This window comes from Salmo salar, chromosome ssa15, assembly GCF_905237065.1.
Source record: "Salmo salar chromosome ssa15, Ssal_v3.1, whole genome shotgun sequence".
In the NCBI taxonomy this organism is placed as follows: Eukaryota; Metazoa; Chordata; class Actinopteri; order Salmoniformes; family Salmonidae; genus Salmo; species Salmo salar.
This window is the reverse complement of record NC_059456.1, coordinates 9,491,601-9,509,999: the sequence shown is the minus strand read 5'-3', so window position 1 is coordinate 9,509,999 and position 18,399 is coordinate 9,491,601. Positions and strand designations below refer to the sequence as shown.

The following is an 18,399-nucleotide window of genomic DNA, read 5'->3' as shown; positions in this document are numbered from 1 at the left end:
CTCCCAGGCATTAAGAACTGTGACCCCTAAAGCTCTCCCTCTTAACCCTCCCAGGCATTAAGAACTGCGACCCCTAAAGCTCTCCCTCTTAACCCTCCCAGGCATTAAGAACTGCGACCCCTAAAGCTCTCCCTCTTAACCCTCCCAGGCATTAAGAACTGCGACCCCAAAGCTCCCTTGATGATGTACATTTCCAAGATGGTGCCCACCAGCGACAAGGGTCGCTTCTACGCCTTCGGCCGTGTGTTCTCCGGTATGGTGGCCACGGGGCAGAAGGTTCGCATCATGGGACCCAACTACACTCCTGGGAAGAAAGAGGACCTGTATCTTAAACCCATCCAGAGGTACACGGAGCTAGAATACGTACACGTCTTATTTAGCAGCTCAAATACAGGAGGGTTGCTCAACCAAATGAGGATCTTTTGTGTCCGATTGATATTTTAAGTAGAAATTATGCACCAATATTTGAATTTTAAAAGCCTGTTTAAAAAAAATTTATAATAATTAATTATGAAGTGCCCTTTAATATAGACCAAATGGAAAATGAAATGAATCAGATTTTTTTTTTTATATGAATAAGCACTTGCTAAAATTCTGCTTTTTGGCATGTTCCTCTGTGACTTATAAGAAGATTTTAAACCACTTAAACCCCTGCATTTCTCAGAGATTTCACCATCATTGTAAAGCCCTACTTATTGTGTTGCTTTGACAGTCATTTCTGGAGATTATTATTCATTTCATGTGATTTTAGTGATGAATCTAATCACACGAAATGTCTGTCTCTCATTTTAAGGTCAACCCTGTTACGTCAAATGAACTCTCGTTTTAATATGGTGAAACTATATACACTATTTTTTTGAGCAAAGGGAACACTTAAACAACACAATGTAACTCCAAGTCAATCACACTTCTGTGAAATCAAACTGTCCACTTAGGAAGCAACACTGATTGACAATAAATGTCACATGCTGTTGTGCAAATGGAATAGACAACAGGTGGAAATTATAGGCAATTAGCAAGACACCCCCAATAAAGGAGTGGTTCTGCAGGTGGTGACCACAGACCACTTCTCAGTTCCTATGCTTCCTGGCTGATGTTTTGGTCACTTTTGAATGCTGGCGGTGCTTTCACTCTAGTGGTAGCATGAGATGGAGTCTACAACCCACACAAGTGGCTCAGGTAGTGCAGCTCATCCAGGATGGCACATCAATGCGAGCTGTGGCAAGAAGGTTTGCTGTGTCTGTCAGCGTAGTGTCCAGAGCATGGAGGCGCTACCAGGAGACAGGCCAGTACATCAGGAGATGTGGAGGAGGCCGTAGAAGGGCAACAACCCAGCAGCAGGACCGCTACCTCCGCCTTTGTGCAAGGAGGAGCAGGAGGAGCACTGCCAGAGCCCTGCAAAATGACCTCCAGCAGGCCACAAATGTGCATGTGTCTGCTCAAACGGTCAGAAACAGACTCCATGAGGGTGGTATGAGGGCCCGACGTCCACAGGTGGGGGTTGTGCTTACAGCCCAACATCGTGCAGGACGTTTGGCATTTGCCAGAGAACACCAAGATTGGCAAATTCGCCACTGGCGCACTGTGCTCTTCACAGATGAAAGCAGGTTCACACTGAGGACGTGACACACGTGACAGAGTAAAGAAAAAAGTATTTAATAAGATTATTTCTTTCATTCAGATCTAGGATGTGTTGTTTAAGTGTTCCCTTTATTATTTTGAGCAGTATATATATATATATATATATATATATATATATATAAAAAAACTAAACAATGAACATGGGTGGAGAACTGAGCAGGTCGAGCAATAACACGTCAACCCTGTTACCCATTTTCTTGTGAAGCTTGCATTCAATTACCCCTCCCTGTAGCGCACAAGCAGCTTCCATTCCCAAGGGGAAATGAAAACTAGTTTTTTTATTAAGTCTGTTCTTTATGACATAATGTTAAAATTAGGTGAAATAAGTTTCACTACCAGTATATGTCCTACGGAACAACGACTGGAGTGGTGTGTATGACTGTTCTACGACAACTGTTTAGAAAAAAGGTGAGGTCCCCAGACAAATAAAAAATATCACTGCTGGACTTCACTAAACTCCGCTGTGCTCCCTCTTGACTCCCAGGACCATTCTGATGATGGGGCGCTACACAGAGCCCATTGAGGATGTGCCCTGCGGCAACATCGTGGGTCTGGTGGGAGTGGACCAGTTCCTGGTGAAGACCGGGACCATCTCCACCTTCGAGCACGCCCACAACCTGAGAGTGATGAAGTTCAGCGTCAGTCCCGTGGTCAGGGTGGCGGTGGAGTGCAAGAACCCTGCTGACCTGCCCAAGCTGGTGGAGGGACTCAAACGCCTGGCCAAGTCTGACCCCATGGTCCAGGTACAATACCAGTCTGACCCCATGGTCCAGGTACAATACTATACTAGACTGACCCCAAGGTCCAGGTACAAGACTATACTAGACTGACCCCATGGTCCAGGTACAATACTATACTAGACTGACCCCATGGTCCAGGTACAATACTATACTAGACTGACCCCATGGTCCAGGTACAAGACTATACTAGACTGATCCCATGGTCCAGGTACAGCACTATACTAGACTGACCCCATGGTCCAGGTACAATACTATACTAGACTGACCCCATGGTCCAGGTACAAGACTATACTATCTGACCCCATGGTCCAGGTACAAGACTATACTATCTGACCCCATGGTCCAGGTACAATACTATACTAGACTGACCCCATGGTCCAGGTACATTACTATACTAGACTGACCCCATGGTCCAGGTACATTACTATACTAGACTGACCCCATGGTCCAGGTACAATACTATACTAGACTGACCCCATGGTCCAGGTACAAGACTATACTAGACTGACCCCATGGTCCAGGTACAAGACTATACTAGACTGACCCCATGGTCCAGGTACAAGACTATACTATCTGACCCCATGGTCCAGGTACAATACTATACTAGACTGACCCCATGGTCCAGGTACAATACTATACTAGACTGACCCCATGGTCCAGGTACAAGACTATACTATCTGACCCCATGGTCCAGGTACAATACTATACTAGACTGATCCCATGGTCCAGGTACATTACTATACTAGACTGACCCCATGGTCCAGGTACAATACTATACTAGACTGACCCCATGGTCCAGGTACAAGACCATACTGGACTGACCCCATGGTCCAGGTACAAGACTATACTAGACTGACCCCATGGTCCAGGTACAATACTATACTAGACTGACCCCATGGTCCAGGTACAAGACTATACTAGACTGACCCCATGGTCCAGGTACAATACCAGTCTGACCCCATGGTCCAGGTACAATACTATACTAGACTGACCCCATGGTCCAGGTACAATACTATACTAGACTGGCCCCATGGTCCAGGTACAATACTATACTAGACTGACCCCATGGTCCAGGTACAATACCAGTCTGACCCCATGGTCCAGGTACAATACTATACTAGACTGACCCCATGGTCCAGGTAAAATACTATACTAGACTGACCCCATGGTCCAGGTACAATACTATACTAGACTGACCCCATGGTCCAGGTACAATACTATACTAGACTGACCCCATGGTCCAGGTACAATACTATACTATCTGACCCCATGGTCCAGGTACAATACTATACTAGACTGACCCCATGGTCCAGGTACAATACTATACTAGACTGACCCCATGTTCCAGGTACAATACTATACTAGACTGACCCCATGGTCCAGGTACAATACCAGTCTGACCCCATGATCCAGGTACAATACTATACTAGACTGACCCCATGGTCCCGGTACAATACTATACTAGACTGACCCCATGGTCCAGGTACAATACCAGTCTGACCCCATGGTCCAGGTACAATACTATACTAGACTGACCCCATGGTCCAGGTACAATACTATACTAGACTGGCCCCATGGTCCAGGTACAATACTATACTAGACTGACCCCATGGTCCAGGTACAATACAATACTAGACTGACCCCATGGTCCAGGTACAATACCAGTCTGACCCCATGGTCCAGGTACAATACTATACTAGACTGACCCCATGGTCCAGGTACAATACTATACTAGACTGACCCCATGGTCCAGGTACAATACTATACTATCTGACCCCATGGTCCAGGTACAATACTATACTAGACTGACCCCATGGTCCAGGTACAATACTATACTAGACTGACCCCATGTTCCAGGTACAATACTATACTAGACTGACCCCATGGTCCAGGTACAATACTATACTAGACTGACCCCATGGTCCAGGTACAATACCAGTCTGACCCCATGATCCAGGTACAATACTATACTAGACTGACCCCATGGTCCCGGTACAATACTATACTAGACTGACCCCATGGTCCAGGTACAATACCAGTCTGACCCCATGGTCCAGGTACAATACTATACTAGTCTGACCCCATGGTCCAGGTACAATACTATACTATCTGACCCCATGGTCCAGGTACAATACTATACTATCTGACCCCATGGTCCAGGTACAATACTATACTATCTGACCCCATGGTCCAGGTACAATACTATACTAGACTGACCCCATGGTCCAGGTACAATACTATACTAGACTGACCCCATGGTCCAGGCACAATACTATACTATCTGACCCCATGGTCCAGGTACAATACTATACTAGAGTGACCCCATGGTCCAGGTACAAGACTATACTATCTGACCCCATGGTCCAGGTACAATATCAGTCTGACCCCATCGTCCAGGTACAATACTATACTAGACTGACCCCATGGTCCAGGTACAATACTATACTAGACTGACCCCATGGTCCAGGTACAATACCAGTCTGACCCCATGGTCCAGGTACAATACTATACTAGACTGACCCCATGGTCCAGGTACAATACTATACTAGACTGACCCCATGGTCCAGGTACAATACTATACTAGACTGACCCCATGGTCCAGGTACAATACTATACTATCTGACCCCATGGTCCAGGTACAATACTATACTAGACTGACCCCATGGTCCAGGTACAATACTATACTAGACTGACCCCATGGTCCAGGTACAATACCAGTCTGACCCCATGATCCAGGTACAATACTATACTAGACTGACCCCATGGTCCAGGTACAATACTATACTAGACTGACCCCATGGTCCAGGTACAATACTATACTAGACTGGCCCCATGGTCCAGGTACAATACTATACTAGACTGACCCCATGGTCCAGGTACAATACAATACTAGACTGACCCCATGGTCCAGGTACAATACCAGTCTGACCCCATGGTCCAGGTACAATACTATACTAGACTGACCCCATGGTCCAGGTACAATACTATACTAGACTGACCCCATGGTCCAGGTACAATACTATACTATCTGACCCCATGGTCCAGGTACAATACTATACTAGACTGACCCCATGGTCCAGGTACAATACTATACTAGACTGACCCCATGTTCCAGGTACAATACTATACTAGACTGACCCCATGGTCCAGGTACAATACTATACTAGACTGACCCCATGGTCCAGGTACAATACCAGTCTGACCCCATGATCCAGGTACAATACTATACTAGACTGACCCCATGGTCCCGGTACAATACTATACTAGACTGACCCCATGGTCCAGGTACAATACCAGTCTGACCCCATGGTCCAGGTACAATACTATACTAGACTGACCCCATGGTCCAGGTACAATACTATACTAGACTGACTCCATGGTCCAGGTACAATACTATACTAGTCTGACCCCATGGTCAATAGGTAAACGATGGGGTTCAGAGATGTAGGGAAGCAGTGTGGTTCAGAGATGTAGGGAAACGGTGAGGTTCAGAGATGTAGGGAAGCAGTGTGGTTCAGAGATGTAGGGAAGCAGTGTGGTTTATGTCAGAGATGTAGGGAAACAGTATGGTTTAGATGTAGGGAAACTGGTTTGTTAGAGATGTAGGGAAACGGTGTGGTTTAGAGGTGTAGGGCAACGGTGTGGTTTAGAGATGTAGGGAAACGGTGTGGTTTAGAGGTGTAGGGAAACAGTGTGGTTCAGAGATGTAGGGAAACGGTGTGGTTCAGAGATGTAGGGAAACGGTGTGGTTTAGAGATGTAGGGAAACGGTGTGGTTCAGAGATGTAGGGAAACAGTATGGTTTAGATGTAGGGAAACTGGTTTGTTAGAGATGTAGGGAAACGGTGTGGTTTAGAGGTGTAGGGCAACGGTGTGGTTTAGAGATGTAGGGAAACGGTGTGGTTTAGAGGTGTAGGGAAACAGTATTTTTTAGATGTAGGGAAACTGGTTTGTTAGAGATGTAGGGAAACGGTGTGGATTGTTAGAGATGTAGGGAAACTGTGTGGTTTGGAGATGTAGGGAAACTGTGTGGTTCAGAGATGTAGGGAAACGGTGTGGTTTAGAGATGTAGGGAAACGGTGTGGTTTGGAGATGTAGGGAAACGGTGGGGTTTAGAGATGTAGGGAAACGGTGGGGTTTAGAGATGTAGGGAAACAGTGTGGTTCAGAGATGTAGGGAAACGGTGTGGTTCAGAGATGTAGGGAAACGGTGTGGTTTAGAGATGTAGGGAAACGGTGTGGTTCAGAGATATAGGGAAACTGTGTGGTTTAGTGATGTAGGGAAACGGTGGGGTTTAGAGATATAGGGAAATGGTGTGGTTCAGAGATATAGGGAAACGGTGTGGTTCAGAGATGTAGGGAAGCAGTGTGGTTTAGATGTAGGGAAACGGTGTGGATTGTTAGAGATGTAGGGAAACAATATAGTGTGGTTTATGTTAAAGATGTAGGGAAACGGTGTGGTTTAGAGATGTAGGGAAACGGTGTGGTTCAGAAATGTAGGGAAACAGTGCTGTTTATGTGTCTTTGTCCTGTCTCTGTGTCTCTGGCAGTGCATCATTGAGGAGTCTGGAGAACACATTGTAGCTGGAGCTGGAGAGCTTCATCTGGAGATCTGCCTAAAGGATCTGGAGGAGGACCACGCTGGTATCCCCTTAAAGGTTCCACCACTTAAAACTTACTGCGTTGTACTGGATAGACATTGTATCTTTTTCAAAAAGGATGAAATATTACCTTATTTTTGAAATCACATCATAATTATAATCCTTTGAATATTGAGTGAAGATACTAAAAAAGGTGAATCCTCTTCATACTTCTCCCAGAAATCTGACCCTGTGGTGTCTTACCGCGAGACCGTAGCCGAGGATTCAGACCAGGTCTGCCTGTCCAAGTCCCCTAACAAACACAACCGTCTGTACATGAAGGCCCGGCCCTTCCAGGATGGTCTGGCGGAGGACATTGATAAGGGGGAGGTGAGCTCCAGACAGGAACTAAAGACCAGGGCTCGCTACCTGACTGAGAAGTACGAGTGGGAGGTGACGGAGGCCCGCAAGATCTGGTGTTTCGGCCCCGACGGGACGGGACCCAACATCCTGTCGGACGTCACCAAGGGAGTGCAGTACCTCAATGAGATCAAGGACAGCGTGGTGGCAGGGTTCCAGTGGGCCTCCAAGGAGGTGAGCAGACGCCAGCAGGGCTGGGGGGTGTCAAGTCCCTTTAGCACCAACTTTTAGAACCAGATCCAACCCACCACTGTCAGGCTCTCAGAACCAGGGAACCCCACCACCACTGACAGGCTCTCAGAACCAGGGAACCCCACCACCACTGACAGGCTCTCAGAACCAGGGAACCACACCACCACTGTCAGGCTCTCAGAACCAGGGAACCCCACCACCACTGACAGGCTCTCAGAACCAGGGAACCCCACCACCACTGACAGGCTCTCAGAACCAGGGACCCACACCACCACTGACAGGCTCTCAGAACCAGGGAACCCCACCACCACTGACAGGCTCTCAGAACCAGGGAACCCCACCACCACTGACAGGCTCTCAGAACCAGGGAACCACACCACCACTGTCAGGCTCTCAGAACCAGGGAACCCCACCACCACTGACAGGCTCTCAGAACCAGGGAACCCCACCACCACTGACAGGCTCTCAGAACCAGGGAACCACACCACCACTGACAGGCTCTCAGAACGAAGGCTCTCAGAAACAGGAAACCACCACTGTCGGGCTCTCAGAACCAGGGAACCCCACCACCACTGACAGGCTCTCAGAACCAGGGAACCCCACCACCACTGACAGGCTCTCAGAACCAGGGAACCCCACCACCAAAGACAGGCTCTCAGAACCAGGGAACCCCACACCACCACTGACAGGCTCTCAGAACCAGGGAGCCCCACACCACCACTGACAGGCTCTCAGAACCAGGGAACCCCACCAGCACTGACATGCTCTCAGAACCAGGGAACCCCACCAGCACTGACAGGCTCTCAGAACCAGGGAACCCCACCACTGTCAGGCTCTCAGAACCAGGGAACCCCACCACCACTGAAAAACGTTCTCTTTCTCAGGGTGTCCTGTGTGAGGAGAACATGAGGGGGATTCGTTTCGACGTCCATGATGTGACGTTGCATGCGGATGCCATCCACAGAGGGGGTGGGCAGATCATCCCCACGGCACGCCGAGTCATCTACGCCTCTCAGCTCACAGCTCAGCCACGACTTATGGAGCCAGTCTACCTGGTCGAGATCCAGGTGAGTCATCTACACCTCTCAGCTCAGCCACGACTTATAGAACCAGTCTACCTGGTCGAGATCCAGGTGAGTCATCTACGCCTCTCAGCTCACAGCTCAGCCACGACTTATGGAGCCAGTCTACCTGGTCGAGATCCAGGTGAGTCATCTACGCCTCTCAGCTTACAGCTCAGCCACGACTTATGGAGCCAGTCTACCTGGTCGAGATCCAGGTGAGTCATCTACGCCTCTCAGCTTACAGCTCATCCACGACTTATGGAGCCAGTCTACCTGGTCAAGATCCAGGTGAATCATCTACGCCTCTCAGCTTACAGCTCAGCCACGACTTATGGAGCCAGTCTACCTGGTCGAGATCCAGGTGAGTCATCTACGCCTCTCAGCTCACAGCTCAGCCACGGATTATGGTGCCAGTCTACCTGGTCAAGATCCAGGTGAGTCATCTACGCCTCTCAGCTCACAGCTCAGCCACGGATTATGGAGCCAGTCTACCTGGTCAAGATCCAGGTAAGTTCACGTGGAACTCAGAAGTGAGATTCAAAATCAGAATTCACCTTTATACTCCCAAGTACTTTTACATGTACCAGGAATTTGACCCGATGGTGCTGACAACCACAACAGAATAGTAAGGGATGTTCAACCTTTCCTGAGTCCTGAGGGGTATCCTATGAATCAAGCTAGTTCTAGTCTGGGTTTTCTAAAGCTAGCCTGCTTCAGTTATCTTCACATTCCAGCTCAAGATTTCATCCGTACTACTAGAGTGGATATTGTCTGCCTGCCGCTAACTCCAGAAGTTGTCACGTTCTGACCAGTAAGGGGGTTATTTGTTATTGTAGTTTGGTCAGGACGTGGCAGGGGGTGTTTGTTTTATGTGGGTCGGGGTTTGTTGGGCTATGTTCTTGTTAGTTTATTTCTATGTTAGTTCTAGTCTTTCTATGTCTATGTTAGTTAATGGGGTTGACCTTCAATTGGAAGCAGCTGCTCCTCGTTGCTTCTGATTGAAGGTCTTATTTAAGAGGGGTGTTTTTTTAAATGGGATTTGTGGGTAGTTGTCTCCTGTTTAGTATCTGTGCACCTGACAGGACTGTTTAGTGTCATTCGATGTGTTTTGTATACGTGATTTATTTGTTTTTCCTTCTTTTAAATGAATAAAGAAGATGAGTATACACGTTCCCGCTGCACCTTGGTCCAATCTTTACGACACACGTTACAGCAGCCTTGTAACTGTGCATGTCACACGCCAAACTCTTCATAGAGACAATGCCGAATCAATTCATGGGGAAATCGGTGACATTTTCATTTGTGCCGAAATCAAATTCAGTAGGCTATGGTGTGAAATAGGCTTTTACAGGTGCATTCTTTGGGACTCCCGAGTGGCACAGCGGTCTAAGGCAGTGCTTGAGCCGTCACATCTGTATTCCCAGTCATGTGAAATCCATAGATCAGAGACAAATGAATTTCTTTCATAATTTTTTTTTTATTTCAATTGACTGGTTTCCTTATTTGAACTGTAACTCAGTAAAATCTTAGAAATTGTTGCATGTTGTGTTTTATATTTGGTGTATTTCAACTCACCTAAACGTTCTTCCTGCAGTGTCCGGAGCACGTTGTTGGAGGGATCTACGGTGTGCTGAACAGAAAAAGAGGCATGGTATTTGAGGAGTCGCAGGTCGCTGGAACACCCATCTTTATCGTAAAGGCTTTCCTTCCAGTCAACGAATCATTTGGTGAGTTCATCACGCTTTCCAAACGAAACATTTCAACACTGAATGTAAACAGACCATTTTAAAAAGATAGTCCAATCAATGAATCATTTGGTGAGTTCGTCACGCTTTCCAAACGAAACATTTCAACACTGAATGTAAACAGACCATTTTAAAAGGATAGTCCAATCAATGAATCATTTGGTACGTTCATCACATCTTCCAACAACCCATTTCACCATACCGCTGAATGGAAAGAAAACATTTAAAAAAGAACCCATTCAAATGTAGCTTTTCTAAAACTTTTTATATTCTATAACTAAAAAGACTAATTTAGTAGGGCCAGGACAATAACACAATACTTGTTAGTAGTGTGACGACCCTGGGTTTATCAGCGTGGATATCGAGTCTGCCATTCGAACGTGCTTTTGCGGCACAGTCGATAGCGCGCCGGACTCCGGGCTAGAAGGTCGAGGGTTCGAGACCTGCTCCCTGCCTGTTTCATTACAGTATCGTGGCAAGGAAACAAAAAAACACAAAGCGGATTTAACTTCTTTATGAAAACAGCACCAACGTTGGAAACAATCATTACGCTGTCATCCAGTCACATGTATTTATTTTCCAAGCTATCACAAAATATTTTACATACAGCAGGTTATTTTTTTTATTATTTTTTTTTTTAAGGACCAAAGAGTTTTCCATGGAAAAAAATATCACTCTACTGGTATCGTCACAGCCTTTTCATAAAGGATTAGCTCTTTAAGAAGTAATGATCACACTTGAATGTAAAACATTGTATTCAGTCAGGATAGGTGCGTAACAGGAAATAGGGAGTCAACCAACTAGTTACAGATAAGCATGACAAAACAACACAGACCTCTGGTTGTTCATGAATATGTATTTTTATTTCCCGATGTCGTTAGGTTTCACAGCGGACCTGAGGTCCAACACAGGTGGCCAGGCCTTCCCCCAGTGTGTGTTCGACCACTGGCAGATCCTGCCCGGGGACCCCTTCGACGAGACCAGTCGGCCATGGCAAGTAGTGGCAGACACCCGCAAACGCAAAGGCCTCAAAGAAGGCATCCCTGCCCTGGACAACTTCCTGGATAAACTGTGATCAACTGTGATTGGACTGCTGCTTCCTAGTGCAATTTAATGATCATAGCACCCTAATGTGGAAATGTAAAAAAATAAAATCATAACCAAACCACAATAATAACAACAATGCACTGTATTATAACTAAAAAAAGGTATGAGGGGGGAAAGTTGACTAATACAGGTATTAAAAAAGATGCCGCTTTATTGTTTTAAGTCTGAGATTCTGACAGCAAATAAAAAATGAGCACCTTGTTGTTTGTCTGTTTGCATCACGATGGCATAGCGAAATAAGAGCATATTTTACCCACAGCGAAACAAGAGGAGCATCCTTTACCCATAGCGAAACAAGAGGAGCATCCTATACCCATAGCGAAACAAGAGGAGCATCCTATACCCATAGCAAAACAAGAGGAGCATCCTATACCCATAGCAAAACAAGAGGAGCATCCTATACCCATAGCGAAACAAGAGGAGCATCCTTTACCCATAGCGAAACAAGAGGAGCATCCTTTACCCATAGCGAAACAAGAGGAGCATCCTTTACCCATAGAGAAACAAGAGGAGCATCCTATACCCATAGAGAAACAAGAGGAGCATCCTTTACCCATAGAGAAACAAGAGGAGCATCCTATACCCATAGCGAAACAAGAGGAGCATCCTTTACCCATAGCGAAACAAGAGGAGCATCCTTTACCCATAGAGAAACAAGAGGAGCATCCTTTACCCATAGCGAAACAAGAGGAGCATCCTTTACCCATAGCGAAACAAGAGGAGCATCCTTTACCCATAGCGAAACAAGAGCATCTTTTACCCATAGAGAAACAAGAGCATCTTTTATCCATAGAGAAACAAGAGCATCTTTTACCCATAGAGAAACAAGAGCATCTTTTACCCATAGAGAAACAAGAGCATCTTTTACCCATAGAGAAACAAGAGCATCTTTTACCCATAGAGAAACAAGAGCATCTTTTACCCATAGAGAAACAAGAGCATCTTTTACCCATAGAGAAACAAGAGCATCTTTTACCCATAGAGAAACAAGAGCATCTTTTACCCATAGAGAAACAAGAGCATCTTTTACCCATAGAGAAACAAGAGGAGCATCCTTTAACTACAATAAAATATTAAATATCTATTCCCTTAAATTTAAGTTTGGAAAATACTTTGGGTTCCATTTTAAAACATTAACCTAACTTAATCTAATGAAATCCTAACGTTTTAGTGGGTAGGTCCCCTTTCCCTAAACAACTCATACAAGGTTGTGGGCCAACATAATCATTCTACACTTTAAAAACAGCAGCACTAATTGCCTTAGCTAATTTATCTATAGAGTTTTGTACATTAAATAAAATACACTATTTCAGGCCCTGATTGCTTTTTGCAACGTTCAACAAAGGCTCAATTGACAACTTCGCATTACATTTGGTTCTGTGAACATGTAGCTATGTAATGGTGTTAAAATATCCTACTTAACCTTCAAAACCAACAAACTTAAAATGTTCAAAAGTTGGGACTCGTGGGACGGAAACCATTTGAGGACATTAACTCGTATACAATTTTACACACAGAACAAAAGGCGGCCAAGACGGCGAAAAGAATTAGACGGTACATACACAACAAGGTCAAACTCAAATACAAAACAGATTTCCAAAATGCTGAGAAATATGGCATTTTGTAAACACTCAACGCTCTAGTTTGTATCATTTTTTATCATTTGTACAAAAAAACAAAATGGTACCTCCAATTCATGGATCTCCCCCCCCCCTCCCCCCAAATATCTAATTTCTAATGGAGCCATGTTTTAGATACACTCTCAACCGTGTACTGAGTCAGTCGATCTGTAAGATTCTGTATTATTGCTGTGACTGAAGGGGAACCCCCCCCCCCCCCCGCATTGTTCCACTTCCTGCGGAATGCTTCCATGTCTACTCATCCAATAAAAATAAAAAACTTCCACATCATGTGAAGAACAGACTGGGTAAAATCCCCTTCTCTTCCACAGGTCAGAATGTGTGTGGGGGGTGGGGGGGCCAACTCAGTCAAAATAGGCTTTTGACTATTTTTTGGGGGAGGGGGGAATCCGTCCTCTCTCCTCTGTGATCCGGAAACCGATGAGTGGTCAAGGAGATGTAAATTTGTTTGTAGGTGAACGGAAGAGTTTCCTCCTCTCCTTGATAGCCACCTTACCTCGAGGAAGGTCATGTGTATACTACCGGAGTCCTTCATGGAACAGTTCTGAAACCCCCGTCGTCGGAGAAAAAGCATGAACACGTTTAAAATCTATCGTTTAAAAATGTCTTCCACAACTTTCTTCATTCGTTTTTAAATCACCACATTTTGGGATCCAAACTGTAAACGTCATTTCATACAAGCACATTTTCAGGCTTGTGTCTAATAGGAGGCTTAGTCCAATGAGCTCTCAGGGACCAGAAGATCAGTCCAATGAGCTCTCAGGGACCAGAAGATCAGTCCAATGAGCTCTCAGGGAACCAGAAGATCAGTCCAATGAGCTCTCAGGGAACCAGAAGATCAGTCCAATGAGCTCTCAGGGAACCAGAAGATCAGTCCAATGAGCTTTTCAGGGACCAGAAGATCAGTCCAATGAGCTCTCAGGGAACCAGAAGATCAGTCCAATGAGCTTTTCAGGGACCAGAAGATCAGTCCAATGAGCTCTCAGGGAACCAGAAGATCAGTCCAATGAGCTCTCAGGGAACCAGAAGATCAGTCCAATGAGCTCTCAGGGAACCAGAAGATCAGTCCAATGAGCTCTCAGGGAACCAGAAGATCAGTCCAATGAGCTCTCAGGGAACCAGAAGATCAGTCCAATGAGCTCTCAGGGAACCAGAAGATCAGTCCAATGAGCTCTCAGGGAACCAGAAGATCAGTCCAATGAGCTCTCAGGGAACCAGAAGATCAGTCCAATGAGCTCTCAGGGAACCAGAAGATCAGTCCAATGAGATGATGTCTGAGATGATGTTGGACCCTCCTCCTCCAGTGATAACCCCAGTCTCATGGGAGGATGAAGAGGTGGTGGTGTGATGGGAGCTGGGCTCGTATTGGCTAGAAGAGGACACCAGGCCGGCGCTGGTGGTGGCGCCCTGCAGGCTGCTGGTCAGGTTATCCAGGAACATGGGAGCTCTGTAATGCTGCGGGTCACCTTGGATCAGCGAGAACAGATCCAGACCTAGGTGAGATGGATGGGGGAAAGATAGTTTCACGCTGCTCCTCTGAACTCACAGCTATGTCACAGACATGGTTATTACCAGACATTTAGACAAAACATCTCATTGTTTGATTGGCAGGACAAGCAGATCAAAGTTAAAACTAGGGATGCAAAGTTCTGCAAAAACAGATGGTGGACAGGATGACTTACTCTACATGTCTGTAGGGATGGTGGACAGGATGACTTACTCTACATGTCTATAGGGATGGTAGACAGGATGCCTTACTCTACATGTCTGTAGGGATGGTAGACAGGATGATGTACTCTACATGTCTGTAGGGATGGTAGACAGGATGCCTTACTCTACATGTCTGTAGGGATGGTAGACAGGATGCCTTACTCTACATGTCTATAGGGATGGTAGACAGGATGCCTTACTCTACATGTCTGTAGGGATGGTAGACAGGATGACTTACTCTACATGTCTGTAGGGATGGTGGACAGGATGACTTACTCTACATGTCTGTAGGGATGGTGGACAGGATGACTTACTCTACATGTCTGTAGGGATGGTAGACAGGATGACTTACTCTACATGTCTGTAGGGATGGTAGACAGGATGACTTACTCTACATGTCTGTAGGGATGGTAGACAGGATGACTTACTCTACATGTCTGTAGGGATGGTGGACAGGATGACTTACTCTACATGTCTGTAGGGATGGTAGACAGGATGACTTACTCTACATGTCTATAGGGATGGTAGACAGGATGACTTACTCTACATGTCTGTAGGGATGGTAGACAGGATGACTTACTCTACATGTCTGTAGGGATGGTGGACAGGATGACTTACTCTACATGTCTGTAGGGATGGTAGACAGGATGACTTACTCTACATGTCTGTAGGGATGGTAGACAGGATGACTTACTCTGCATGTCTGTAGGGATGGTAGACAGGATGACTTACTCTGCATGTCTGTAGGGATGGTGGACAGGGTGGAGTGGTGGAATGGGACTGTATAGTCTGCGAGTGAAGACATCAGGTATGGCGTGTCCAGGGCCTGTACATTTGGGAGGCGCACCGTCGATGGCTGATACGTCAACACTCTGAGGGTTAGAAACACAGGGTAGATTCAGCGCAATACAACAAAGTAAACGTTGTCAACGGGGCCAACAACAAATAAGCACAGAGCAAGAGTTTAATATTTATAGGAGTTGACGACGCTGTCGCCACACAGCTGTCACATTGCAGCAAAGTTTGGCAGATGCCGCCTGCGGGTGTTCACAAGTTCAGCCTCTGACATGGGCTCTACGTCGTAATGTTATTTACACTGCTGCTTGTGGTCATATCGCTGAGTCTCAGTTTAAAAAACGAGTCAAGTGAAGATGACCCCTTGCCTTTATTTGACATACAGAAGAAACAGACTAGTTCCACCTCATAAAGCACAGGAAAGATGCTGAAATCGTTTTTATAGTTAGACACAGATAAGATTAGCTTTCCTGAAATATTATTTTGATGGAATATCATTTTGATCTCTTGAGAAATTAAGCTAATTGATTACACCCAAATTTGCTATTTTAATTTAAAAAGAGATTCAATTTGATCTTCAATAAATATAGTACCAAACATCATTGCGCGTCAAAAAAGATACAGTCAAAAAAAATACACCAGTCTGCAAACACCGGCCACGAAGGATGTTTACAATACCGCGTTGGTAATAAAGCACAATTTGTTCCATAGTTCATAGAAATCCTGGTTGAGAATGAAACGACTGAACAAATGAACAACGAAACAGCACAGCTAGTAAGTGAAAGAAAATCGGATTTGATGTATGTTTTACTGGTAATGGGGACATACGTAAATGCCAACAAAATATATTTTTGGTCAGTGTGGTGTGTGTGTGTAACCTTTATTTAACTAGGCAAGTCATTTAAGAACAAATTCTTATTTACAATGACGGCCCAGGCGACGCTGGGCCAATTGTGCGTCGCCCTATGGGATTCCCAATCACGGCCGGAGGTGATACAGCCTGGATTCGAACCAGGGACTGTAGTGACACCTCTTGCACTGAGATGCAGTGCCTTAGACCGCTGCGTCCATGTGTGTGTGTTAACTATTTAACTGTACTAGAATGCTTAAAAGGCCGCTCAAATTTGAAATATCGGTTATCGGTATCGGGGTTTTTTTACAAGGAAAATATCGGACATCGGTATCGGCCAAAAATGTAACATCGGTGCATCACTAGTGTATATTAAATGGATTTGTCTACTTTCTAAAGGTCCTGGCTTGTATGAGTGGAAGCCCGGAGATGCTAAAAGTGTTTGTTAATTAACGGTCAATTACCGGGAGACCGGCAGTTATTTGCATGACCGTTACCGGCTGACAGAATGTCATGACCACTACAGCCCTAGTAGCGACTAGTTAAGATCAGTTATTATTATTTTTATATTTTTTACTTTACTTTATTCAGTAAATATTTTCTTAACTCTATTTCTTGAACTGCATTGTTGTTTAAGGACTTGTAAGTCAGCATTTCACGATAAGGTCTACCTACGCCTGTTGTATTCGGCGCATGCGACAAATCAAATTTGATTTGATCTCACCCCTTGGTGTGCACCTCCTCTGTCTTGGACATGTAGAGGCATCTCTTCTTCAGTGGCGGATCAGGCTCCTCTTCCTCCTCCGACGATGATGACGAGCTCTCCAGGGTCAGGTCGATCACGTCTGCCTTCTTATTGGTTGAGCTGAGCTCGCTGTGGGAGGGGACCACGGCACATAGACGCGCTGGGGGGAGGAGAGATGAGTATCGAGTAACAGATCAGTCAGTAGGTATACCTATAGATACAGTATTTATAGCAGAGACGGTTGATGTCTATAGGAGGACTTACGTTCTATTTTTGGGATACAGGTTGAGGACACACTGAGGGCCTCTTTCTTTGGTCTCATGGGGCACCAGGTCCCGTCCTCCTGGAACTTGATCTCATCCACATCAGAGCAGTCGTTCAGAATCTCCATGAACAACCTGACAGACAGAGGGACAGACAGCTAATACACTAACAGTTATAATATCTATTTATTCTATTCTACCTCAGCTAAAACACTAACAGTTATAATATCTATTTATTATATTCTACCTCAGCTAATACACAAACAGTTATAATATCTATTTATTCTATTCTACCTCAGCTAATACACTAACAGTTATAATATCTATTAATACCATTCAGGTCTCTATTTTACCTCAGCTAATACACTAACAGTTATAATATCTATTTATTCTATTCTACCTCAGCTAATACACTAACAGTTATAATATCTATTTATTATATTCTACCTCAGCTAATACACTAACAGTTATAATATCTATTAATACCACTCAGGTCTCTATTCTACCTCAGCTAATACACTAACAGTTATAATATCTATTTATTATATTCTACCTCAGCTAATACACTAACAGTTATAATATCTATTTATTATATTCTACCTCAGCTAATACACTAACAGTTATAATATCTATTAATACCATTCAGGTCTCTATTCTACCTCAGCTAATACACTAACAGTTATAATATCTATTTATTCTATTCTACCTCAGCTAATACACTAACAGTTATAATATCTATTAATACCATTCAGGTCTCTATTTTACCTCAGCTAATACACTAACAGTTATAATATCTATTTATTCTATTCTACCTCAGCTAAAACACTAACAGTTATAATATCTATTTATTATATTCTACCTCAGCTAATACACTAACAGTTATAATATCTATTAATACCACTCAGGTCT

The 18,399-nt window shown here is 44.8% G+C and overlaps 2 protein-coding genes across 8 annotated transcripts in view; one reads left to right on the top strand and one right to left on the bottom strand.

Annotated features, from left to right (window-relative positions):
* Nucleotides 1-11,687, top strand: part of LOC106570964 (elongation factor 2) — a 21,612-nt gene extending 9,925 nt beyond the window's left edge. The window contains exons 9-15 of the mRNA XM_045695445.1: nt 149-344; nt 2,126-2,384; nt 6,930-7,037; nt 7,200-7,553; nt 8,456-8,638; nt 10,230-10,362; nt 11,262-11,687. Of these exons, the coding sequence (XP_045551401.1) occupies nt 149-344; nt 2,126-2,384; nt 6,930-7,037; nt 7,200-7,553; nt 8,456-8,638; nt 10,230-10,362; nt 11,262-11,455 (1,427 nt within the window). The 3' untranslated portion in view covers nt 11,456-11,687. The remainder of the gene's footprint in view (nt 1-148; nt 345-2,125; nt 2,385-6,929; nt 7,038-7,199; nt 7,554-8,455; nt 8,639-10,229; nt 10,363-11,261) is intronic.
* Nucleotides 11,222-18,399, bottom strand: part of pias2 (protein inhibitor of activated STAT, 2) — a 20,545-nt gene continuing 13,367 nt past the window's right edge. For 5 of the 7 annotated variants that reach the window (XM_014143575.2, XM_045695446.1, XM_014143577.2 and 2 more), the window contains 4 exons: nt 17,492-17,625; nt 17,207-17,387; nt 15,570-15,709; nt 11,222-14,620 (listed from right to left, as the gene is read on the bottom strand). In XM_014143575.2, the coding sequence (XP_013999050.2) occupies nt 14,382-14,620; nt 15,570-15,709; nt 17,207-17,387; nt 17,492-17,625 (694 nt within the window). In that variant the 3' untranslated portion in view covers nt 11,222-14,381. Of the gene's footprint in view, nt 14,621-15,531; nt 15,710-17,206; nt 17,388-17,491; nt 17,626-18,399 lie in introns of all 7 variants that reach the window. The other 2 variants (XM_014143574.2, XM_045695448.1) reach the window with 2 other exon arrangements.